This window comes from Branchiostoma lanceolatum, chromosome 5 (assembly GCF_035083965.1).
Source record: "Branchiostoma lanceolatum isolate klBraLanc5 chromosome 5, klBraLanc5.hap2, whole genome shotgun sequence".
Classification (NCBI taxonomy): Eukaryota; Metazoa; Chordata; class Leptocardii; order Amphioxiformes; family Branchiostomatidae; genus Branchiostoma; species Branchiostoma lanceolatum.
Genome location: NC_089726.1, coordinates 17,642,626 through 17,670,538, shown reverse-complemented (window position 1 = coordinate 17,670,538; position 27,913 = coordinate 17,642,626). Strand labels below are relative to the sequence as shown.

Here is a 27,913-nt window from a genome sequence, read left to right as displayed (position 1 = left end):
CCCATACACCTGTTACCTATTGTTGGCGGGAAACGCGACAGCCAATCAGCGGCGCCGGGATGTTGACGTAATGGAACTACCATGGCGGCAGACAAGCTTCCAGTAGTACTTGCTGGGTGAAGCGGGGTCAAACTGGCGATCGTAGTCGACCTGGCGCGCCCACCGGGGCTCCCTCAGTCCTAGCAGGCGGTCGGAAGGGACAGCAACGCCGATAAAAAGTTACAAAGTGCTGAGTCGTGGAGCAAAGTCGAGCGGAGCGATTTTGAGTCACGGTACGTAGTGTGGGGGGAGGGGGGCGGTACTCGAACTGAACATAAAAGTTTACATGGTAACGTTTACTGCACTTTACAACATGTTTTCGTCGGTCACAGCTTGTGGTAACAGTAGCTCTCGTTCGTTGTCGATCGTTAAGAGTCACGAAAGTTTCAGCCACATTTCAGGAATGTATACAACAGCGGGGATAGCCTATTGTCTTTTCTGTTTATTTTTTTCGGAGTCTTATTTTTTTTTCATCAAGTCGTCTTTCTTCGTCTTACAAACATCGTTCAAAAATAGCCAAATTTTCAAGCCAGGGACCTAACATGAGACTTAACATCTGGCGATGAAATTCCAAAGCTACAGTAGTTTGACATCTGTATGGTCGTAAACAGCAGCTACAAGCTACCTGTACCTGTTGTGACAGGTGGTTTATGTTGTCTAATATGCCTGCCCCCTTTTTACATAATCTAATTACATGGAAAACCAATCAAACACGGGACTGCTAGTTAAGTGCAGTTATTTACATAAGGAATGGAGGCCTGTAGAGGCACATGAAACAGGTGGTGGGCCCATGCATGCTTCAGTCAATAATTCATACCTCACGACATCAAAGAAAAATTACACCTTTCAAAATCATAAAGGTATCTCCCAGTTGCATTGTGGGTGGATCAAGGTTGCTTCCTTTGTTGCGCGCCATTCAGGTTTCCGTCCAATTATGGTACGTTTCACGCTCGTTTTCTCCCGCGCAGTGATGTGACGGACCGTGGCATGGCGGCACATGGGAGTCCCACCGGGGGAAACGCCAAGCTCGACGCCTTCCTGCGACGAAGCTTCGACCCGCGGCAGTACGACAGGGTGCTGGCCACGCACAAGTGTATCGTGGACAAGAACTTCAGTTTCGTCATCCTGACGGACGACTGCGTGTACCTGACGGAGAACCCTCCACGTGTCATCCAACCAGCTGTTCAGCTGAAAGACATCGTATCCATCAGGCTGGTGAGTGTGAAATCTATTGTCTTTGTCACGTGAAACACCTTAAATTTATTTTGGTTTTTTATCTATTGAATTTTTAGACAGCTGGGTGGCAAATTGATTTTCAATGGGGCCCAGACTACAAAACAGTGAAATCATCAGTTTAACCAAGGAGGTTAACCAATTGCAAGGAGGTTAAACACTGCATTGAAAATAAACTTATGACAAAATTGTAACAAAGAATTCTTGAGACGTAAGTAACACACGTAACCCAAAGTATACAGAACCAAAAACATATGTTACATGAAAACATATAAGAAAACAAGTCAAATTATGGATGTCTAGAAATATTATTTTGTGAGTAAGGCTATAGGAAGCATATCACACATTATCAGTCCATAAGGAAATTTACTGATCACAGCAAAGGTGAAGATGCAAAGGGAAAGGAAGAAATGATCTAAGACAAGTGGATTCACCTTAGAGGTTTCAGAAAGAAAAGAAAAAGACTTTGAACTTTGCTGTCTGCTGACACAGTAATATGCAAACATTTGATCAAGTTATACAGCATGATGATACAAAGGATATGTGACTGCCTTAGAAGTCTATTTGAAATACCTATGGGAGCAACTCAGCGTTTTTTCTCTTCATCGATGGTTTACATAGCACATAAAAGTATGAAATGATCTGCAAAAAGTAGTTTTTTCATGATTCCTTTATCCACTCACGTTAGAAACACAAATGGAGCAAGACGTATGATCGTTTTTATACGCTGTCACGTCAAAGCCATTTCACATATGGTTCACAACAACACCGTCGAAAGCCACTTCAGCTCTATTTTGAGATACTAAACCGCGAAAGGTCATTCGCTGTATTTTCAATATGTCTGGTGAATTCTTAAGCCCTGAAACGCTTGCCGTCTGCTCAGCCATAAGAAGTATACTAGTAATTGGGTTAAGGTCTTGACAAATTTGTATTCACGTAATTCTTTATTGGAATATTTTTAGTTTTTTATGTGTTTTTTTTTACTTTGAACAGTGAAGAAGCTAGGATGTAGCTCACTTGCCAGGGCTTGCTCATGAAATATCAACAAAATTTTGAGACTGTAGGAAATTTAAAGAATATCGCCACCTTGCAACTTAACAGACTAAAAAATACATGAACAGACTCTGTACAATATGTATGATTCACATAATTTATATGACAAAAATACTATTTCAAGGAGCTGTTACTTCTCACTAAAATCTCAATTGACGACAATGCTACCTTTATAACATCTAGTTCCATTTTGTTCAGACGAGAATGGACTCCATTGAAGAAAAACATTCTTTATTGTTGCTGTCCACAAAAGCGGGTAGAAACCTGCATTCCGTGTACATGTGACACGCCTCAGTATGCTGTAAGCCGCTATTTTTGATGGCATTTCTCAATGCATCTTTTGTGTGTTGTACATGCATGGCGTGTGAATGAGCGTGCTGTCTGCAGACTGAAGCTTACTGAATTACAGTGTACACAGTCCTGGTGCTAGTCTGTTCTGAATGGTACACTGTATTTTATAAGGCTTGAACTGTTTAAATATCGGCGGCTCAAGAAAAAAAAAAAGTAGTACTACTACATTTGAGGAGCCATAAAATGAAATATTGTTAATATCTTGCAGTTACATGAAATCACAATGATTTACCACTGTTTGCTTCTCAAAAGTATGTTTTTTTGGCAAACCACAGTACTAGTTTCTAAACTGGTTGCCATGTTTACTTTGACGTCATTGGCAGTCATAATTGGATTATGCAAAAAATCTTTTGGTGGTGCAATGTTCAATAACAAGAGAAGGGTTATGTGAGTGCAAACATATATTTTCTGCATGTTACTTGAATAATACTATAACTGTTGTTAAACGTTATCGGACAATGTTTTATACAAACTTTAAGGTTGTTGAAAATTTAAATAAGTTACTATCATGATAGGATTACTTGAAACTCAAAATTCTTGTCAAACCCAATCCACTGCTATGACTCCAAAAGCCTTGATCTACAGTCAAAATATGCCGCCAAACTCCAAAGGCTTGGGTCGTCAAAACAGTTCCCCACATCTTGCGGGTTGCCAGGAGAGACTATAATCTCTGTAATGTTTATCGCTATGGAAACCAAATGGATGCAACTGTCAGTCCAGATGTTAGATTTAAACATCTGGTTGATCCATTCTCTCAAGATGGAAATGTCCACATTCAAACTACAAAAATGCATTGTAGATTCTATGTAGCAAAATAGAGTTTTTTTTTCATAAAACAAGGACTCATGACATGTTATCATTGTAATTATCTATAGGTTCCTCAAGATGGTATAATTTCACACTGGAATAATGTATATCATCAGTTGTTACAGTCAAAATTTAGTAACTCAAGAAGATCACTCAGGGGACACATACAATCTGGTCCATGTGGACAGGTGGTTACTATAGACAGGATTCTTAATGCTTGTGTCAATGGGGAAATTGTCTAAGGGACCACCAAAAAGTGGTCACATTGGCCAGGTGGTCTTCATGTAGAGCTGATCATTTGTACAGGTTGGACTGTATGTTATACAGTATGTGGTGTTCCTGACAATGTAATATTATTAGTTGCAGTCTATTGAATCTACCTTAGTCTATATTTTTCATGCATCATTGCCAAACCACTCTCGTAAACCTGTCAAGGACATAATGATTATGCTACCATATACTGTTTATAGCATGACTCCATGTGTGAAAATCTAAAAAAAAGATGAGACAGACGATCCCATTCGTCCATGATAGTAACTTGATTATCTCTTGGAATGCTGAAGACTGGTATGTGTACTGTAGTACTTCAATACAGGAGTCACTGAGAGTTCTGTACAAATAGAGGTACAAATAGATTCCAGCTCAACAGGTAATCTGGAACCATTAGTAACTGGGGGGAGCCAAGCATTGTGTAGGAATTCTCTTTATTTGCACACTCTGTTTGGGAGAGGACTTTGTTCACAGCTAAAGAATGTTGGGGTTAGTACAACTGGTTGATTATTCACAAATATGAAGTTGTACTGTTTGTAGTTGCTTGCGTTTTATCTTGTAACCTTCATTGAGTGATAATCGCCGTCTCATAAAGCTATTGATTTTGTGATCAAGATGATAAATGTGTATTAAGGTTACTTACAGGTCAATTTTTTTGAATTATCATATAATGAACATATGTGCATGTTATGGATGTTTTGAGATCTATTGTCAGGGCTCGAAATTCATATTTGGGAATAGGTACACTGGTGCACCTAAGGTGCACGGAAATAACTTCGGGTGCACAACATAAAGTAAAGTAGAATATCTATTCAGCAAACCGTATTTACAAACCCTACTGCCTCTTTTTAAGAATTTTGATCTGAAATTTGAAATTTAAATCTTCAAAAATTTAAAGTAATATATGTACATCAAACAAAGTTACAACGGTTACAAGTAATATTACTTTTCTGATACTTAAATTTCAAGAATGTTCTGTATACTTGTGTACTATATTACCTCTACCCTATAGCCTACAAAACTATCTAGGCGCACTGTCAAAAAATTAGGTGCACAGCTCCAATGTTGGGTGCACAAAGGTGCACATGCACACAGTATTTCGAGCCCTGATTGTACTGAACCAAGGTTTTCTTGCAAAGCCAATTTTACATTAGGCGTTGAAAGGAGTGCAATACAGTAGTATAACAACTAAGTTAGCTGGAACTCAATAAACTTGATGTGTCAGCAGCTGCCTTCAAGTTCAGTGCCAAGTTCGATATAATAATGTGCTTACCGTAATGTTACAGCTTAAAGATAATCTTCGAAAGGCAAGATACCGTAACATGATTACTTCAAGCCAACACAACGCGGTACTGTTAAGAGTAATTCCCTATAAAGTCAGGTCAATCAGACAAAGAATGATTCTCCCATCCTATTGGTCAGGCAGTTAAAGTGATTAACTGTAATCTACTTATGGTTGGGGATGTTTGCTGACTTTGCTAAGGGAGAGGGATTTATGAATGACCTCAAGCCAATTTGCATATTCACATGTTCCTGGGAACATATGTGTGTGTTCTCTGTAAAAACGTTGACTCAGATATACCTTAAAGTTTGTGTTCTATTATTCGTCATTCTCCTTCAAAGTCTTATTCAAAGTCTTTTTATTAAATCTTCCATCTGTCCCGCGACAGAAATTGGATTTGTGTTACCCTTTGAGTTTGATTTCATACTAAAGAATGATGCTTGATGAAAAAGTATGATTCAAGAGACAACCAAACACAAAAAAGGTAAAAAAACAAAATTCAAATCTTTGGTTGCTCAACAATCACTCAGCTGTTGCAGCCGCTAGTGGGGTTGTAACTGGAAGTTGTTTCCTGTTTTCCTGCAAGTGGCACAAACAGGAGTGTGTGTGTGTTTCTGCACTGCTAGACTCATTGCCCTTTTTTATACTGCTGGTTTCTTGTTATTGGCACTGTTCATTTCTTGTGGTGAAGCCAAATGAACTGGTACGAAAAAATCAATAATTGCGTTTTGTCAAGGTTACTCAGGAAGTTATTACACGACCTTTGTCTATTCGACCTTCAACTGTCAGCGATGAAGAGAAACAGGGCATTACAATCAGCCCGTGATGACTGGAACAATTAAGCAAAGAGGATTACAATGACGACAAAAAACGTGCAAACATTTTTTGCTATGGTTTTCAAATTTGCAGCCTGTCCTTCAGCATGACTTAACCACTTTGACTCAATGATGTAATTTTCAGGATTAGAAATAAAAAGACCACTCGGGGGACCAATAAGATCTAGTCTACATGTATGTGGACAAGTGGTCACTATAGACTGGATTCTTAATACTGTAATTCTTCATTTGTTAACGGGAACTTAATTTCAGCTACTTTAATGGTCACTAGTAAACCGCTAAAATTTCATCATTGCAAATATTCGTTTGAGACAGTGATGTTTGTTCCCACCGTTAAAATCAAATGCAGTGAACTACTCCCTTTCCCCCCAACCATTATGATTACCAACCGCATTATTAAATGGATTTACAGTAATACTTTTGTCAATGGGAAAAATTATCTTAGGGACCACCAAAAAGTGGTCACGCATTGGCCAGGTGGTTCTTATGTAGTGGCGGTCACTAAGACTTGCACAAGTTTTAAAATGTTGGAGACAAGCCCAAACCTTATATTTTAGGGACCACCAAAAAGTGGTCACGCATTGGCCAGGTGGTTCTTATGTAGTGGTGGTCACTGAGACTTGCACAAGTTTTATAATGTTGGAGACAAGCCCGAACCTTATAATCATAGGAGACACTTACTATAGACATTTGCTGTTCAATTGAAAAGTAGGGTAATGGTTGAAAACAGTGGCCCTGTTGCGTGCCACGATGCTTTTACCCTGACGCCACACCCTGCAGTTACAGCCTTGAGATACTTAACAACCTAGCAACAACATACAACATTGCAACTGTTGTATAATCCCAGTAGATTAAACCTGCTTTATGTCTGGAGTTGTCTAATCTCTTTCTTGAAGACATAGGGGCTTAATTTCAAGGATGTCTATACAAGTGTCTACTGTACAGGTGTTTACTATATGCAGGTGTCCACTGTACAGATGTCTACTGTACAGGTGTCTACTATACAGGTGTCTACTGTAAAGGTGTCTACTATACAGGTGTCTACTATACAGGTGTCTACTGTAAAGGTGTCTACTATACAGGTGTCTACTAAATATACAGGTGTCCACCATAAAAGTGTTTACCATACAGGTGTCCACTGTACAGGTGTCTACTGTACAGGTGTCTAATATACAGTTGTCTACTATACAGGTTCTGCTATACAGGTGTCTACTATACAGGTGTCCCCTGTACAGGTGTCTTCTATACAGGTGTCTACTGTACAGGTGTCTACTGTACTGGTGTGTACTGTACAGGTGTTCACTGTACAGGTGTCTACTGTCAGGTTCTGCTATACAGGTGTCTACTATACAGGTGTCCACTATACAGGTGTCTACTATACAGGTGTCCACTGTACAGGTGTCTACTGTACTGGTGTGTACTGTACAGGTGTTCACTGTACAGGTGTCTACTGTCAGGTTCTGCTATACAGGTGTCTACTATACAGGTGTCCACTATACAGGTGTCTACTATACAGGTGTCCACTGTACAGGTGTCTACTATACAGGTGTCTACTGTACAGATGTCTACTGTACAGGTGTCTACTGTACAGGTTCTGCTATACAAGTGTCTACTATACAGGTGTCCACTATACATGTGTCTACTATACAGGTGTCCACTAAACAGGTGTCTACTGTACAGGTGTCTGCTATAAACTTGGAAGGTGTCAGATTAGTTGAAAAATGTTGTATAATGAGTTATAACCATCAGCAATTTACTACCATACTTTACGGCTGTTCCAGATAATTCAATGAGGGATAAGATATTTCACATTTAAGAATATCCCATTTCACTATAATTTATTGCAGTCTTATGTGTACTACATTCTTGCACAGCAACTCCGCATACTTGATTGCGTGTCTCACCGAATTAGGGCAATGCTTGTTTAAAGCTAATGTTTACACTACTTGTTGCTATGGACAGATCATAAACAAAAAAATCAACATCACGCCACCTGGCACCTATTTTTGTTTAAAACAACAGCGGGTTTTACAATGAAGTTATCATTAGATATTTGCATGCAAACTTATGTCTGTTTTGAGGGGCTGACAGACTGGCAAGGGAAATAAGAATTATGCAGAAAACAATTTTGTGGCGAATTCCGTACTTCATACTTATATTTTTCACCACACATCAACATTACTTTTCTCCACCTAATTTGAACTTGACTTTGACATCTAGAAGCAGGGTTGTCAAACAATGAATGATGATGTAGTGCCTTACAGTTACATTGTACATGAGGTAATTGTGTGCATGTATCATTGATATGTTGGAACAATAAACAATAAGATAACCAGACGTTACATCAGGCTCTATTTTCCACCAGAATGAATAATTAATACACTATGTGGTAATTCTCAACGACTTATTATTATTACCAGCAGAAATTTGACAAGAACCAGAACTTGTACCACTTGGGTTGTTATTCATTGATGAGGTGAGCCAATCAGAATGTGAACGCTAGAAGACAATATCGATGGTTTATTTGATCCAAGCTAAAACGTTTCCCACAGTGGCAGCCAATTGGCTGAATTGTTGCTGGGGCATAACAAAATTTTCAAATCTTGTCAAAGTATGTAGTAATTTAGTAGTTAAAATGGTAAATATACATTGAAAATTTGATATATAAAAACAGACATATCCACATTAACATCATTAACATCAAGCATTGTCTTGAAATTACATGGACTGGCATTGCTGAAAATGGTACTGACGCGTCAACGTAAAGTTACACAAAAACGAGAAAGCAATATGTTTAGAGAAAAGATTGATATCAATGCGCTTGTGAATATTACTCATCCAGGCCCAGGAAATGAAGATTAAAATTGAATCTTTACCACAGTATTACCGCATTTTTTATTCAGACGTTTCAAGTGTCCACCTGACACTTTTCATCAGTGAAGGAAATAATGTTAATTTTATTCAAACATTATTAATATCACTGATAATACATATGACAGGTTTCACTAAAAGTAAAAGGTCCAGTATCTACTAGTACACGGCACGAAATCTGGTATTTAAGCATACTTAAACGCAGCGTAAACGTGACGTTTATTCACTATTTCCGCAACTTAACGACCCCTGTACGTCTGCTTAAATTTTGCATATAAGATGCCCTTTCCGGAAGTACGTTTAGGTACGTTTCTGCACTTCTTCACGTGTATTTACGTGACTTTTCGACGCGTAAAGGCGTCGTTAAGGACAATTTTTAGGTACGTTGAAACACGGAAAGTGTAAGTTTCTTGAGACCTTTCCGTACCCTTTCGTCCATCTTTATCATTCATTTCCGCCACGATTCTCCCTGCCGTTATGTGTCGTTCACACAGCTTGAAATGTTGCTTAAAGGTATACCTTTCCTCGGTATTTCCGTGACCTTTTTACGACCTTAACGTGCTACAAGCGTGGTATCTGCAAGGCGTAAAGGCGTCGTTATGGACAATCTTTCCGTGCGTTCAGGTACGTTTCTGCACTTCTTCACGTGTATTTACGCGACTATTCGACGCGTAAAGGCGTCGTTAAGTACAATTTTTCCGTCCGTTCCAATACGGAATTCTTAGCTTATTGAGACCTTTCCGTACCCTTTCGTCCATCTTTATCACCCATTTCCGTCAGGATTTTCCCTACGTTTATGTGCCGTTCACAAAGCTTGAAAGGTTACCTAAAGCTGTACCTTTCCTCGGGCTTTCCGTGATCTTTTTAAGACCTTAACGTGCTACAAACGTTGTATCTGCAAGGCGTAAAGGCGTCGTTATGGACAATTTTCCGTACCTTTACGGAAGATCCAACACGGAAAGTGTAAGTTTCTTGAGACATTTCCGTAATCTTTCGTCCATCTTTATAATCTATTTCCGTCACTATTTCCCTACGTTTATGTGCCGTTCACGCAGCCTAAAAGACTACCTAAAGCTACACCTTTCCTGGTGTTTTCTGTAGCCTTTTTATGAGCTTAACGTGCTAAAAACACGAGCTAAACGTGCTAAAAACACGAGCTTAACGTGCTAAAACGTATGCTCTACAATAAGTTTCCTTTTTCATTACACAGTATCTAATTTAATCCTTCAAGCCGGCGTCACAATTCATGCGAGCGTCGGCCGAATTTGTAGATCGCCCGAAGCTCGCCAAATTTCAAAATCGCCCGAGCGTCGACAGTATTTTCCAATGAAAATCTCGCGCGACGTCCGTCGAACACTAAAAACTAAAAATCCCCCATGAGATGGTACCATCTCTTGAACATGGACGAAGTCAGTATCGACTAACCTGGTAGAAGGCCAATATCTGGACCAACTTTTATTTCTAAAAATCGCCCGAAGCCCGCGTAATCGACAGGACGTCGGCCGTTCTTCGGCCGAAAATGCACATTTGAAGCTCGCCAGCACGTCGGCCGAGCTGCATGTCTTATTTGTGACGGGGGCTTCACGACGACTTAACTTGCTACGGATGGCTTAAACATTCCGAACCCTTACATAGACAGGTAAATATGAATATGAAAGGCAACAGGGCCGATAAAAGTTTAGAACAATTTATTTCAAAGATGATAATACTGCACAAAAACGTGTTACGCCATTATAGCGAGACCCCTCCCCACCTTTACAAATATACACATACAAAATGGAATAAATGATTTCTTACATATGGACTACCAGTTTCATTTTTTTTAAATGTCACCTTATCCCAAACATTGATAAACTATTCAGGCTATTCTTTACCCCAACTACTGACTATTACAATGTACTTCCAAGTTCCAACCCTAGCTAACTATTACATCGACACCAAAACGTAACCCCTAACACTAACTTTTCTTCCCTCCCGTATCTTATTAGCCTGGATGCCAGACCCCCCAACTCTAAAATATCTTTCTTGACGATAGATATTTCTTGGTTTCTTGGCATTCAGGCTAGTATCTTATTAGCCTCTACCAGGCTCCGCGGATCGCTAGGAAAATAGTAGAAATTGGCCAAATAGAGTGAATAGTAATAATACAATCATTTTGGGTTGAATAACACTTACTAGGTACTTGCGGTTTCGTCATCAGTCGTTAAATTCTAACTTGTACTTGACGCGGTCAACGAGGGATCAGAATCTCACATTGTCGGTTAATTCTCCCTTCACCATTTTGCGCCATTTCCAAGTCCACGATTCCGGTCCCAGTGTTGGGCGAGTCGCCAGGAATAGTTCCGATCAAGACAGGTAGAAAGGTTCCGATTTCACTCACGCCGTTGTTTAACCGTTGTCTCCACTGGTACCGGGTAGATTAGGAGATACAACAAAGTAATGATTTCCCCGTCCCGAATCGCGTGCCCGCATGCCCCGTTCAGCATCTCCATCCTACTCCGGATCCGTTTCACCAAAATCTCCTTGGTTTCACCTAGGAAGTATAATCCTATGAAACCGCCTTGGTTTCACCAAGTTGTACAGACTGATGTCCTTGTCCCAGCTTTACATTTTTCCGTCCGGGTTCCGGTTGGTAAGAACAACGTCGTGGCCATAACTTGCCGTCGTGGGTTGAAACGACTGAGTTCAAACTTCCTTCATGAGCTGTCCTCGCTGTAAACAATCTCTGTCTCTGGGATATACGGTTAGTTTGAAAAAGCCACCCTTGTCTGTCATTGGGTAATGCCCTGTCACATGGCATTCCGCTAGTAAATATGGAGATGTTTCATTACCATCTCAACGTACCGCCCCAGCTTGTTTACGGCTTCACACTGTATAAATTTGCAGTTGAAAAGCAGACGTCCTTGCGTTACGCTTTTGACCCGAACACAACAACACTCGTGAGCGACAACTGTCATCTGTTAGCGGCGATCTTTCTATAAGTTACTTATACATGTAGATTATAAAAAGGAAAACTGCGTGAGAACACGCGTTATTTGATGAGCTTTGATACAAAACAAGGAACAAAAATACACAAATCTGCCAAATGTGTCTCGATCCGCGGACTGGGCGAATTTGTGCGGTGGCCAAAGACAGTATGCCCGCCGACCTATAGATTAGCAATCCGGGGGAATTGTTAGCTCAATGTTCCACGTTGTTTTATAAAACTGGGAGCACCGTAAACCCAGCCTAAAGGTAACGGAAGAATATCGGAAAGGTAGAAATAACGGCGAGGATAAACGCTCGCTTTCCGTCAGCTTTTCTTTTCCTAAACAGAAGAGTGGGTTATGTAAACCGATCCTATATGTAACGGAAGGATATCGGAAAGGTAAAAGTAACTGCGGGGGAAAACGACCGCTTTCCGACAGCTTTTCTCTACCTAAACATAAAAGGGGGGAGGTCTCCCCCCATCTATGTAAACCGATCCTATATGTAACGGAAGGATATCGGAAAGGTAGAAATAACTGCGAGGATAAACGCTCGCTTTCCGACAGCTTTTCTCTACCTTAACATAAAAGGGGGGAGGTCTCCCCCCTTCTATGTAAACCGATCCTATATGTAGCGGAAGGATATCGGAAAGGTAGAAATAACTGCGAGGATAAACGCTCGCTTTCCGACAGCTTTTCTCTACCTAAACATAAAAGGGGGGAGGTCTCCCCCCTTCTATGTAAACCGATCCTATATGTAGCGGAAGGATATCGGAAAGGTAGAAATAACTGCGAGGATAAACGCTCGCTTTCCGACAGCTTTTCTCTACCTAAACATAAAAGGGGGGAGGTCTCCCCCCTTCTATGTAAACCGATCCTATATGTAACGGAAGGATATCGGAAAGGTAGAAATAACTGCGAGGGAAAACGCTCGCTTTTTGACAGCTTTTCTCTACCTAAACATAAGAGGGAGTTATGTAAACCGATCCTACATGTAACGGAAGGATATCGGAAAGGTAGAAATAACAGCGAGGGAAAACGCTCGCTTTTCGACAGCTGTTCTCTACCTAAACATAAAAGGGCGAGGTCCCCCCCCCCTTCTATGTAAACCGATCCTACATGTAACGGAAGGATATCGGAAAGGTAAAAATAATGGCGAGGATAAACGCTCGCTTTCCGACAAATTTTCTCTACCTAAACAGAAGAGTGGGTCATTTAAACTGAGCCTATATGTAACGGAAGGATATCGGAAAGGTAAAAATAGCTACGTGAGAAAACGCCCGCTTTCTGACAGCTTTTCTCTACCTTAACATAGAAGGGGGAAGGTCTCCCCCTTCTATGTAAACCGATCCTATACGTAACGGAAGGATATCGGAAAGGTGGAAATAAATAAGAGGGAAAACGCTCGCTTTCCGACAGCTTTTCTCTACCTAAACATAAAAGGGGGGAGGTCTCACCCCTTCTATGTAAACCGATCCTATATGTAACGGAAGGATATGGGAAAGGTAGAAATAAATAAGAGGGAAAACGCCCGCTTTCCGACAGCTTTTCTCTACCTCGACATAAGAGGGGGTTATGTAAACCGAGCTTAATGGTAACGGAAGGATATCGGAAAGGTAAAAATAACTGCGAGGGAAAACGCTCGCTTTTCGACAGCTTTTCTCTACCTAAACATAAAAGGAGGGGGTCTCCCCCCCTTCTATGTAAACCGATCCTACATGTAACGGAAGGATATAGGAAAGGTAAAAATAACTGCGAGGGAAAACGCTCGCTTTTCGACAGCTTTTCTCTACCTAAACATAAAAGGGGGAGGTCTCCCCCCCTTCTATGTAAACCGATCCTACATGTAACGGAAGGATATAGGAAAGGTAAAAATAACTGCGAGGGAAAACGCTCGCTTTTCGACAGCTGTTCTCTACCTAAATATAAAAGGGCGAGGTCCCCCCCCCCCTTCTATGTAAACCGATCCTACATGTAACGGAAGGATATCGGAAAGGTATAAATAATGGCGAGGATAAACGCTCGCTTTCCGACAACTTTTTTCTACCTAAACAGAAGAGTGGGTTATTTAAACTGAGCCTATATGTAACGGAAGGATATCGGAAAGGTAAAAATAGCTACGTGAGAAAACGCCCGCTTTCTGACAGCTTTTCTCTACCTAAACATAGAAGGGGGAAGGTCTCCCCCCTTCTATGTAAACCGGTCCTATATGTAACGGAAGGATATCGGAAAGGTGGAAATAAATAAGAGGGAAAACGCTCGCTTTCCGACAGCTTTTCTCTACCTGAACATAAGAGGGGATTATGTAAACCGAGCCTTATGGTAACGGAAGGATATCGGAAAGGTAGAAATAACTGCGAGGGAAAACGCTCGATTTTCAACAGCTTTTCTCTACCTAAACATAAAAGGGCGAGGTCCCCCCCCCCCCCTTCTATGTAAACCGATCCTACATGTAACGGAAGGATATCGGGAAGGTAAAAATAATAGCGAGGATAAACGCTCGCTTTCCGACAAATTTTCTCTACCTAAACAGAAGAGTGGGCTATTTAAACTGAGCCTATATGTAACGGAAGGATATCGGAAAGGTAAAAATAGCTACGTGAGAAAACGCCCGCTTTCTGACAGCTTTTCTCTACCTAAACATAGAAGGGGGAAGGTCTCCCCCCTTCTATGTAAACCGATCCTATACGTAACGGAAGGATATCGGAAAGGTGGAAATAAATAAGAGGGAAAACGCTCGCTTTCCGACAGCTTTTCTCTACCTAAACATAAAAGGGGGGAGGTCTCACCCCTTCTATGTAAACCGATCCTATATGTAACGGAAGGATATGGGAAAGGTAGAAATAAATAAGAGGCAAAACGCCCGCTTTCCGACAGCTTTTCTCTACCTAAACATAAGAGGGGGTTATGTAAACCGAGCTTAATGGTAACGGAAGGATATCGGAAAGGTAAAAATAACTGCGAGGGAAAACGCTCGCTTTTCGACAGCTTTTCTCTACCTAAACATAAAAGGGGGAGGTCTCCCCCCCTTCTATGTAAACCGATCCTACATGTAACGGAAGGATATAGGAAAGGTAAAAATAACTGCGTGGGAAAACGCCCGCTTTCCGGCAGCTTTTCTCTACCTAAACATAAGATTGGATTATGTAAACCGAGCGTATATGTAACGGAAGGATATCGGAAAGGTAGAAATAACTGCGAGGGAAAACGCCCGCTTTCCGACAGCTTATCTCTACCTAAACATAAAAGGGGGGATAAACCTAAGAATATAACTGCTGTTTTTTGTAAGCTGTAGCATAAACACGGATAAAAGAAGATCAACTCCGACGAAGATAGGTATGGACTATATGTCTAATTTTGCTACAAAGTAGACGTACAATGTGCGCGCGTGCGTTATTTAAAAAAAAAAAGACTGTAACAGAAATCTCTTAAGTGGGATCGGTGTTAACTGCAAATGGGTGTATCTTAAAGATCGAAGACCGTTTCGGGTATATCAGCTATTCCCCAAGATTTTAGAAATCGAGACACTATTAGTCCCCAGGAGAGAATATAACTGCTTCGAGAATATATCGGTTACTGATGTAATATAATGTTTCATCTATACGATATATATAAGGATGCTTCAAGTCCATGGAAAGATATTGTATTCATTTAATTCATCTTAACGAACGCGAAAAGGTTGCGGAAAGCTCAAATCTTACTTTCAGCGGCATTTACGGCCCCGTAAACTCTGCTGAAATATTTCCCGACCTTTAATTCTTGTTTCCGTCATTCGGAAAGTTCCCTTAAATATTCGATTTCGTGCCGTGGTATATTATATGCACTGCTTCCCTCATGTTTTATATAACTGGAGTAAAAATGGCAGATTGTTTGCACAAACTAGACGGTAATAAAGCAATAAACATTTTATTAGAGAAAAGACTAATATGTGACTTATTGTATATGATTATCTAACTGTTTCTTTATGATACCTTACTTCTTTTAGTATCTAGGTCACAGTAAGCTGTGTCAGTATGCAAAGCCTACATATGGGTATATCAGTGGAGTGAACATAGTAGATTGTTTGCACACTTGGTTTACATACCCAACAGTTGCTGTGTCAAGCGGTTGAAACTTTTGTCATCGTCATTTGCTCAACAACCCCTTGATAAGTGTTAACAAGGTAAATTGCTCGTGTAAGAAGTAAACATTGCATGTAAACTTTGTCATAAGCAGTGACCTTTGGAGCTGGGCCATTCAAACAGCCACCTAACAATTAAAAAGAATCCTATTATTTTTATCTCCATGAAAAATGGAGATATTGGTTTTGCCGTGTCTGTGTGTCTGTCTGTCTTTGTGTCTGTGTGTCTGTCTGTCTCTGTGTTTGTGTTTCTGGACTATTGTAGTCAGCAGAACTCAAAAACGTCTGGATGGATTACAATGATATTTGGTGCGTATGTACATGTAGGTGTTGGGGAGACAAAGGTCAAGGTCGATTTTGGGCCTCCTGGTATGTGACCTTGGTACTGCAGCAGAACTTCAGTTTTTTTTATCTTTTGACCTGGACATTCTTATATAATGATTCTATGGTCTTGATTATTTGGTGGCAGATAGCTTGTGATGTAAGAGAGTAGTGGTTGGACCCCCTAGCAGCTTGTTTAGCAACGCATTGGATAGCAGCTCATACAGATGGTGTATGTTTGTAGTTATTGACAAGGTGGCAAACCATGGCATCAAAATTTAAATTGAATACAACAGCTGTGAGTCAGTCACAGGAAGGTTGTTTACTCAAGGTATGCTCTTACAGTATACCTGAATGACTGGCTTCAGTGCTGTGATACTGAACCAGCTGGGAAAGTACAAAAGTTGAGACTTTAAGTTTAACATATCTTCACACATCCTTTATTATTGGCCAATGTATGACTAGATCTAGAGTGTACTCGACAAGTTATATATAATTTGCTCTGAATTAGTCGCCGACAAAGTTTTTAAAGTAAAATGAAGCAATGGCAGTCACTGTTCATTCTCATAAATTGTAGTGTTGTAGCGCATACATGTATAGCGGTGTTGTCTGAACTGTGATATCTATGATTTGATAAATCAACTGTTCTTTCCCTTTCCTCAGATCAATGACTTTCCTGAATTCCTTGGAGGAGACCAGCAGGCGGAGACTCAGCACATCTGCATACGTCATGGCGCGCAACCCTCCACGCCGTCCTTTCCGTCCAGCCCGTCCACGCCGCTACGGAGCCCGCACCAGCTCTCTGTCCCAGACCCCTTCGAGCTGTCGGAGAACTCGCCCTCTTCGAAAAAGGAGAAGAAAGCACGCAGGACATCGTCCAAACTCAGCGTCAGTTTCAACGAAGCATCCTTGCAAGCGGCAAAACGGGAGGCGGAGAGGGATGTCCCAAAGAAGGCTAAGCTCTCGCATTCCCTCCCGACGTCTCAGCTCAGGGATTTGACTTTAGAAAAGGAAGAAATCAAGCAGCAGCAGAGAAGAGTGGGCTCAGCTGGGGGACGAGATTCACGTCCGCTCCCCACCGCTCCCCAAAGCCCCAACAACACGAAAAATAGCAATAATTCAAGAAGACCGTTACCCCCACCCCTGGGGCTTGACAAGGGAGACCACAGACAATCCTCGTCTTTAAAAACCCCAGGGCGGAGAAGAAGCTCGTCGAAAAACTCGGAAGCAGCGTCTGCGTCCAATACGGGGTCTTCGCGTTCGCTAGGGTCGGACTCAAGTGATGGCTCCGAGGACTGGGATTCCTGGGATGAGGAACTTCACCTGTACATGCTGTCTGCAGAGTCCCCTATGCTGATGCAGCTGCGGTCAGCTTGGAATGCCCATCTGATTGTAAGTTGTTATATAGCTGGCACTGATCTGCAGAAATTAATACCAACCTGTGAAACCCTTGGTTGGATGGTAAATTTTGAAAATTTGCCTGCATAATAAGAATACCATATTGCAGGTTTGATTTGATATCATTTGTCTTGCGGTTCTGATAAGATATTATATGTTTACTATAGCATGCCACCAACGACTTGAATGAAGACAGTCCCCAAGGCACATCCACAGCAGCTGGTACTGGCAGGTATGTGTGTACAGTCTGTCACTTTATAATGTATACGCACTGCGAAGCCTTCTTATATGCATGTGAATACAACGTTAAGTGCAAGTACATGTTTGTGTACATTACAATGGGAATTTTAAAGCTACTATACTAACAGTTACCACAAAGGAATTCACTCAAAATGTAAGATAATATCATATGGTTTATGTAGATCTGTTTGCATTATTTTGTTGTCTTACATCAGGGCTGTCTCCAGCTTTAAATTTTTTTCTGTCCCACTCGTTGTTTGGGACCCATGTTTTTGATTTTCAATGTTGAATCTGTCAAGCTTACAAAAATAGATTTTCATCAGTTTTAGGACATGTAAATGATATTTTTTGACGGACAGGGTTGAATTTTTTTCCGTCCCAACAAGCAAATTTCCGTCCTGGGATGGAAGGACGGGTCCTGGAGACAGCCCTGTCTTACATTGTACATAGATGTTAAATCTTATGTGCAAAATGATCAATGTGTTTCGTTATATTGTAGCAATACAAAAGTTACTCAAGCAACTGGTCAAATGTTTCAGATAGCATCTACAGTGTTTTGTCAGTGACTGACAGAGAGATAGTGGATGCTATCTAAAACATTCACTACCATTATAATTATCTAACTATCAGGCTATTAGCTAGCAGGGCCTCAGGGCGTCTTTTGGACGCCCCACACTATAGGAAAACAAAGAAATTAGATGCCCTCCTTTTGCAGGGGACACCCAGCTAGAGGACACCCTGTTTTCTGGTAATTACATTACATGATTATGTCTTCCCCACAGACATACTGCGACTGTTGTTTTTTCCTCATACCAGACACTGGGACAGCATGAAAATTGATTGACATGCCAAGCTACTGGGTAATTGTTAGATCCATAGAGCCCGTTGGAGAATTTTGGGACACCCTGTTTATAAATCGTAGCTAAAATCCTGCTAATTATACAATGCAATGAACGAGTTCCTGGTTCTAATCCCGCTACAGCAAGCAGCTGGAGCTACTGTTCCAGCAGCTGAAGCGAGAGCTGTTGGGAGATGACAGTGGGATAGAGCTGGTGTTCAGTCTGTTACAGGAGCTCAACACGGCCGCTCAACGATACTTCACGCTCAAGAAACTTTTCTGGAAGGTAAGTAACGTTACATACATGGCGTAGGCAAATAGTAGTGAGCAACCTCAAGCCGTATCTTCAGAAAAGACGCTGTAGCCACATAGTTCCCGTTTAGAACTTTATTCAGGCCCACATCCAGACTTAGTAGTTTCGCCTTGTGTGCGGCTTTCTCGGTGGTTTGAGGCTCAAATGAACCAATTACAGTGTTTATGTATATGCATGGCGTATTTACACCAGGTCCTGTTCCGTGTATCCATGGCTCAGATGTTCTTTACTCTTATATTCTTATATAATATTTGACAAGGTGTTATACATGATTGTGTTGAGCAAGGTATAATTTCCCACTAAACATCATACTGTGTTAGTAATATTGTTGATGATAGGTCTACAAGGGCTGAAAATATCTGCCAACAACCTGTTATTTGCTGATTCCGGTCTTTTTCTTATTGAACAGGCCAATTTTGTCTGTGAAGATATAGACATATTAATAGGGACGGCCATAATTTCTGTCGGTCATCAGTAATAAGGCTTCATCAGATAACAAAAACTGCTGGGAAAACCCATGGCACTAGTACTAGTGTTGCTTTCTTTATTCCATCTGGTTTGTACCAGTAAATCTAAGTATGCTCATATAGGATGCTGATCAAAGCTGACTGCCTTGGAACTTAAAAAAGGTGCAATGTGCAGATGTTGGCTAGTGTATTTTTGGCACACGTTTTGACAGATAAGCCAAAGTGGCTCGATGGGCGTCACTCCATCGGCAGGGAAAGTCGTGTAAAGTGTCTTTCCCAAGGGTACAACGTCGGGGCATGGTGAGTATCGAACCCGGGACCTGTTGGTTCTGAGCCCAACGCTCTAACCGTTAACCACGCCCACGTCACCTTGGAACTTAACGGTCTCAAAAACTGCCTTGACTTGATAACAATTATGTGTCCTCAAGTGGCTGACTTCTATAATCTTGTCCTTAAGTCAGGGGACTTGTTTCAGTTCCTGATAAAACAACTGCAGAAGCACCTGCCTGGCACCACGCCCCTGGGACATGGGCAGCGGAACAACAGAGCCGACGAGTTAGAGTGAGTATCCTCCGGCTTCAGTTTGGGCTAGGGTAGTAGTGTAGTAGAGTAGAGTAGAAACCTGTATTTTCCTTGGATGGCCCTGTCGGCCTGTACATATAGAATACAACACGGGGTATTCCGTATCACCGGAGGTACCAGCCCGACCGCGGGTAGGATAGATCCGATCTGCGGGAGGGCTGGGACCGAGGGTGATGTGGAATACACCGTGTTGTATTTTATTCATATACTGTGTCATACCTTGGTCATACCCACCCGAGAAAACACACATTTCAATGAGGAATGCGCCAGAAGTTGAGGGAGTTTTGTGTACTAGAACAAGAAGCTGTAACAACGTGGATTCTAACCTCCGAATCCGGTACTCGAATTTCCAACGGCGACGCAACCGGCGCTCTCGAAATGCACTCGAAATATTCTATGGAAGCCTGTGTGATAACACTCCCGAACCCTATGTGATCCAGATAGTTATCACACGGTCCGGAACACCCGTATCAGGCCCAGGCATGACATAAAACTATATACACATGGCCATTCTTCCCAGAGGTCCAAATGGAGGGGGTGTCATGATCACAGGCATGGGAAGGGCTGCATACCTGTACTGTGTACCTGAGTTCTGTACCGTGAAAATTACCTGAGATCATAAAGTACCAGGACTGTACCGATATAAATCTACACCAAGTATATGCTTATCTTGTGACTGGTCTCCTAACCTCATGGCCTCATGTGACACCAATGGTGACTAAAGTGACACCTAGGGACAGCATAACTGATATGCAACAGATCTTTCAGGCGGGCCGGTAGTTTAGGTACACAACCCTACATGTAGTTTGGGGTGTGAGATTTTTATGATAACAGATGTAAAATGTATTTATAAACTAAAGAGAGAAATACACTATACACAGACTTGTACAAACTTTATTTCCCTGTTTCATCTACTAAGATGCTGCCGACAAGTTAATTCTCTTATCTTCTACAAGACACAGGTTGCCTTTCTCTTCCTCACTCTCTTAATACTTTCACAGAGGAGTAACCTTCACTTGCATGTTACTCTGTACAGGTTGTCCATTCAGGTTGCAGAGACGCTATGCACCATGTTCAGGGGTACGACTGTGCTGCCTTCCAGAGTCGTCGTTCTCAATTCAACAAGGTAAAGACCTACATGTATCATTCACATGTTCCAGGTTAGGCCATGTTGATTTGATTATTAGGATGACATCCGCGCACGCATCAAATTTTGTCCGTTTCCAAAAAAAAGTTTCCAGCCATACTGTAAATTAAGCAACGCAGCTACAAAATGAGAAAATACATGATGTAAATGGCAAAAAGTAATTCAAAAAACAAATGCTAATGTCAAAGAAGAAGTTTTGAGAGAACAAAAATGAAGAATCTATATTTCGGTATGCCATACTCTGTGTGTTTAGTTTTGTTCATCCTTCCTGACCACATAGATTTCATAATGAAGACAACTTTCTTTTTTTATTCGCACAACTCGCACCAGTTTTAGGTTTCCCAGAGGATGTCATTCATATAATCAAATCAACATGGTCTTAGCATCTTATATGTTAAAAAGTGTCATTTTTACTGCTTTTCAATGACTGTTATTACCTACTGTATCAGTGAAAAGAAACGTAAATCTTGAATCCACAGGGGAAAACACTTGCGGAACCTGTTAGAGATGCTGGTGTGCAGTCCCGGGGGGATTCGAGCACGCAGCCCTCGCACTCAGGCACTCAGGACGTCCCTCAACATCCAACATCCAGAGGACCCAGAGGTCAGTGAACCCTTCAGGCTATTCCATTTCAAAACTTTCAGAGGGGGGCTTGCCTTTTTTGCAATATAAGTAGTAGTAATAATGCAAAAGCCCTCTTTAAAACATTGAAAATTAAATATCCCTTAGAAAGAAAAGTAATGTCATGGTTATGAATAATTCCTTGTATACAGTATTGGGATTTTTGATGTTGACTGTTGATACTTGTTTATGTGTACCAAAAAGACATTTGAATTCAAGTATTTCAGAAACTTCAGAAACTTAAGGTTTGTGGTGTACTTACTTGGTATATATATCAAAAGAACTGTTAACAAACATGCATTTCACAGAATGTATACTACTTTGTGCAAAGTCCATGTTTTTGTATTGTTTTATACTTCATTCCTAACTGTTTGCATGTCTTCTTCAGGTCCAGAGTCTGATCCGTCATTACTCCGAAGTAGCCACGTCCGTCCTGTTTGAAATCATTCTTATCGCTCACGAGGTATGTACATGTACATTCAATTTTGTAGCATTGTCACACAACACTGGGGCTGGCATTAAAATGTCCAGGTGAACATTTTAGAGTTAATATATGTATGATGTCCCCGTGGCGCAAGCGGTAACGCAACCCCGCTGCTTCACCATCTAGATCAAATTCCGTGAATCCTGGGGCCCGAGTTCGATCCTAGAGTCGACATGTTGTAAGGGATTGCATTTGTCATTTCGAATGGTGACTTAAAGCTGGCGGCTCCGGGTACTGGGGAGCTTCGGCATAAGCCTCAAGCATCAAATCTCTGCACGTAAAAGGACCCAATTGAGAAGAGTAGGGGTGACTCGGTGTGTTTGGCCAAAAATGCGTGCCGTGGCGAGGCCGCCGTGCAGTTGCACGAACAGCCCAAGGTTATACCCGAGGTTCCTTCAGGGATGTGGGTCACATTTTATTTTTCATTTTCATATGCATCTCTAAAGGCTGCAAAGAAATTTCTGCATCTTTCACATGCCAAATGTGTGAAATTTTCTCTATCGTTGTTTGTGTTTGTGTGTTGTAGGCTGGATCTGGAGATAGCGATAGTAACATGCTGAACTTGACCTGGGTGCTTCTGGTATTAGAGAACATGCAGCAGTCTGTAAGTATTCTTTTGTAAGTTCAACCAATATGAATGTTTTAAAATGTACAGTGAAAGCCCTGCTGTAATAATAAACCTGTCCTTGGTGCTGAAGTGTTATTCATGTTACAGCTTATACATGTACAGTATTCCTTGTCTGTCATCTGTTGGAACAAGTTTCTTCTTTTCAATAAGATAAACCCAATGGATTTTATTATTCTATGATAACAAAATCAGTGGTTGATCTTTTTGACCATGATGATGTTGCTACATGTGTATTTCAGAACAGGACATTGACATCCATAGTTTTGTCCTTTTCTGTTCCATTCTTATCTATTCTATGTGTTACTCTGTAAAGAAATTTCCTATCCCAAAAGACGGATTGTTTTCTGATAGTAAGTGTTTTTGTTGCTTCATCCTTAGTGACTTAGGCAGAGACCTTAGATGCTGCTATAACCTTGTATGCTAGGCTTGTGTTAGTAAGATACATTGATGAGTGCTCGACTCCAGGTCCGGTAGAGAAGAGGTCGTATTTCTTCAGGTTGTCTTTCTTGAGAGCACTCTTTATTCCATATTCATGATGGACTATACTAAGTTACATCAATGGAGGGGGTGCTGACAGCTTTTTTACTTCTTGTAACAGTTTTAAAACCGTTTTTTCTGTTTTCTAGGTGAGCTTCATCAATGTGCTAGTTGCCAGTGCAATGAGGCTACTGTCGCCGTCCACCCCCCTCCCGCTCTCCCCGTCACAAGCGATCCTGGTCTTCCAGCAGTTCTACCTTCTCAGCACCTTCATCCAGTACGGCTCCAGTCTTGCCAACCATATCAGGGACAACTTCACCGAGGAGTTTAGGTGAGGATATGTCTTTGAAGACAAACAGTAAAAGCCCAAATATCATAATAAGCCTGTCCTTGGTGCTGAAGTTAAATGTTATTCAAGTTACAGCTTATACAGCATTCCTTGTTTGTCATCTGTTGGAACAAATTAAAGATTATGTATATCATAGCTAATATCTTAAACACATTAGAGACAAGCCTGTAAAGAACATAAGTGGCAATGTTAACATATAACATAAGGGCAAAGTTTCTGGCAGTCCACTTAATTTTTTCTTACTTTCAGCAATATTCTGCTTATCGTTTGTCAGGTTTCTTGAGCAAATTACTTTTTTTAAGTCCTCCCTGAGGAACATTGACATTCTTCGTTGACACATGTGACTCCAGACCTTGTAATGGCAGCTTGACAATAGCTTGAAAATAGCCACATTGTGTTCTTTGAAGAAAATGTCTTCACTTCCATCTTACATAAAAAAAAGGTTAAGGGATGTTATAGTGCATTTTTTCCAGGTTTATATATGCTAAATCATCACTCAAGCATGCGCAGTTGGCCATGTTTTGAAATTTGTAAGTCATCCCAAGTAAGGTGTCACAAAAATGCTAATAAGATCACAAACATGCAAATGAGAGAACCAGGTATACATGCTGAAATCAGTGTTTCTCATTGTGTCTTTTTTCCCTCTGTCAGGTACTTCATCACTTGGCCAGTGGTTCAGGAGAAGTTGCCCATGTATTACCCAATCAGCAGACTTGCCCAGAAGCTGATACGACAGGTCACCATATTTGTGCAGCAGAAGCATCGCTAGAGGATCGGTAATGGCAATGGCCAACGACATTGACATTGACATAGTCCTGCCAACCCCCAAGGCCCTATTCACCAATGAAATTAGTCATAACATATTCAAACATCACCACCCTACTCTTGAAATGGTGTGTTCCACTTGGGCTATATGTGTCTATATATTATCTCAATGGAACACACCATTCCAAGAAATGGAGGGAGGGTCAGTTTCATTTATCTGGTGATCAGGTCTCAAAAAAAGGTTTTAACACGAGGTGTCATAAAATCAGTGCTATTCCCCCCTCAAGACACAGTGTTGCCATCCAAACACCTGTGATGTTGCAGACGTTCAGATCAAACTATTCAAGAAAAAGGGATGTTGCAGGAGAAGAAAAGCAAAGTGACCAGCAAATACCACGAGACTCAGCAAAGTTTTATGTCCAATCAGGAACAATGTAACAAAAGCAAAGAATTAATTTCTTCAACAAAGGTTAAAACGTTGTACAGAGTTAGAATGGCAGACAAATTCCAGCTCCTAAAAGAGTTTTTATAAAGAGTTGGTTTCTGTTAGTTTTGATTGTTGCAATACAGTATATCAGTTCAACTGTTGTTCTTAAACATGCCAGCTTATCCATCTAGTCTTCTTCTATCCTGGTAGAACTATTCAAAACTTCTCATTGGCCAGATTAGATGACCAAGCATACTATGCATACAGACAAATTGCAATACTGACAAAAACATCAACAGTACTAGAATGTATACAGTAAATCAAGAAGCAATAGATTCGAATCAACATTCCATTACGTCAAAACTAACTGATTGAGGCATTAGTAACGGGAACAAGACTAAGTTTAAAAAATTTATTGGGAAATTTCTGAACTTTGATTTCATAAATTCATTTTAGTTTGTCAAATTGTAATTTTAAACATAATTACCTCAACGTTGGCCAATGTATCATCATGAGCCAACTGTTATGCTCTTCCTACATATCGTATTATTAATATCAATATTTCTACAGGTATGGCTTGTTGTATAATGTCAATGGAATCAACATCTTTTTTACCGACAAGCTTCTGTCAGCTTCTCGAAATCCTTTCATGTTGCAGGTTTTTTAGATCAAATTTTGTGAATAAAAGTGTTGCTTGGCTAGAAAAATTTAGGGCAAAATTTTGACTGCTGCATTTCCATCAATGCTAATCTCTACTTCCAATGGTTTCTTTCAGTTCAATAGTGGTTACAGTTTTTGCAGTCTTCCAAACAACTGTAGCCATTGCTTTGACCGAGGTCTTTCATACCCAAGACGCCTGCTGGGCAAACTACATGCTTAACCCTTTGCGTACCGAGGGAACGTTGACACATGTGGCTCTGATAATGTTTCAATAAATGTATTGAGCAAAGGACAGTATAATAGAATTCAAGGTTAAACACTAGATTTTTGTCCAAGCAGGGGGCTCCATTCAATGAGAAGGTATTGTTTACCATGTTATGATGATGGTATCAATCATTTTGTGTGTTGTCTATTGTACAAAATCAGCATGGTATGCAAGAACTGTTGTCAGAAAGTGCCATTTTAGACATGTTTCCAAAGCATTGCCGTGCTACTATTCGCCTTTTCCTACTGTTCAAATGCAGTCGTTCTTCCAAATCTCTGCGAGACATTGGCCTGAGGCCCTCTTCCTTTGCTGCTATGCCAAAATAGGATGGATTTTAGCCCACTGACAAATTGTATGGTAGAGATGATAGATTCTATCAACAAATTTGTTAGTAAACTACAAGCAGGCTGCCTTGCTTGCCTGTCTTCCCAAAAATACATATTTTGTACATGACTGCATATATTGAGAATATACATGCTTTGTCGCTTTGTTGCCATAAGACAGTTGTCTATATATTCTCTCAGTTTTATGATAGGATTCTTGTTTTCTTGACAATACATGTAAGAATTTACGTCAAGATGTTGACATTTTAAAGGCAAATATCATGTTATTGTTACATCATGTTTTAAAATTTCTATCTGTTTCTGTGTGATTTGCTTTCAAGAGTCTGATTTTATGAAAAAACATTTTTTTGAAATTGAAGAAATTTTAATTGTATCTAGAGAGAGGTGTATACATTTCTTCAAGAAAATTTATCTGTAAAGTTTGATGAAAAATATTACTGTTGATAAATTCTCTGTTTGACTTATGTGATATGTGTTACATATTAAAATTGTGTACAGTTCGGGTCACTCCCAACAATTTCTATCATCTTCTGTCACCAAAGATATGTGTTCTATCTGTCATGAGTTTTTGGTCAGTGACATGTAATGAAATGTACTTGTTTGGCCAATCAGAATGGAGAGCTGTAATTTCATTCCAGTAACCAATAGCAGTGTAGAGCTACAAAGTGTGATAACCAATGGCAGTGCAGAACTGTTCAGTATGGGGGTCAATGACATTGCAAGTCTGTACTTAGGTCATATGGGAGACTTTGTGTATTCTTACACATAAATTTAAATTGTTGGCTGCCAAAATCTATGGACAACCAACCTATTGACAATGAGCACTTATTAAGTGTTCTACAATCAATGTCATGCAATAGTTGATTGTATTATACTGATGACAGGTAATTTACTTGAAGCTTTGTTAAAGTGGTTATGGACACGTGGTTGTTAATACATGGTTCATGGTTACAATAGAAATAGAAATCTATCCAGACATTTTGGAGATGAAAAATCCAAAGAAATAGACATTTATTACATGTATTTTGAAAATAACACAAATTGATCTAATATGCATTTTCAGGACTTAGACTATTAGATGTTACAGAGACAGATTTATTCAAATCTACATCAAGAGATGTACTATGAATGTATAATTGTTATGAGGGAAGATATTTGATGTTAACTTCCAGCCATATTTAGCTCAATTCCATGTTAACAGCTAGCCTGGGAATCATCCTCCGTATAGTAATTGCTGGCTCAATCTTTTCGCAAGAGGTTACTACGGAGGATGGTACACAGGCTAAGTAACAGCTCCAGCATAAACTATCTCAGCAATATTTCCCATAATTGCATCATCGTATAATTCAACTTTTCTATGATCTTTTACAGTGTATAAGTTGAAGACATTGTTACCATATAAGATACATCTATAATGCGATAGAATGTTACCGTTTGGTATTAATTTTCTACCGGTGAAATATCCTAGGTTACAGTGTTCATCATGTTAAGTCTTGCCGAAGAGTTGTAACTGTAAGTCGTTTTGCTTTAACCAAGGAGGTTGCTTTAACACGTTTTGCCCGACTGCTCGGTATGTTACCTCCCGCATCGGCCCTGCTATTCCAACCCGGTATTCTGGCTTCTGGCGGCGTTACTGACAGTTGCTCATGAATAACTAATGAGCTAGCCTTATTTGGCACAAACAGCCGTTATTTTGTTCTGAACCCAAAGTAGCGGTGTAAGACGTAACCTGATTGACTTATAGCATCCTGACGACCTT

General features: G+C 40.5%; 1 protein-coding gene across 1 annotated transcript; it reads left to right on the top strand.

Moving 5' to 3' along the window:
* The first annotated feature begins 51 nt into the window (after positions 1–51).
* LOC136435518 (uncharacterized protein C12orf56-like) lies at positions 52–27,686 on the top strand. Its single transcript, XM_066429096.1, has 12 exons — positions 52–272; positions 1,008–1,254; positions 16,813–17,541; positions 17,715–17,779; positions 18,770–18,911; positions 19,863–19,966; positions 21,024–21,113; positions 21,614–21,737; positions 22,144–22,218; positions 22,766–22,843; positions 23,494–23,675; positions 24,345–27,686. Exons 2-12 carry the CDS (start codon positions 1,027–1,029, stop codon positions 24,460–24,462), a joined length of 1,935 nt encoding a protein of 644 aa, XP_066285193.1. The 5' UTR covers positions 52–272; positions 1,008–1,026; the 3' UTR covers positions 24,463–27,686.
* The last annotated feature ends 227 nt before the right edge of the window (positions 27,687–27,913 follow it).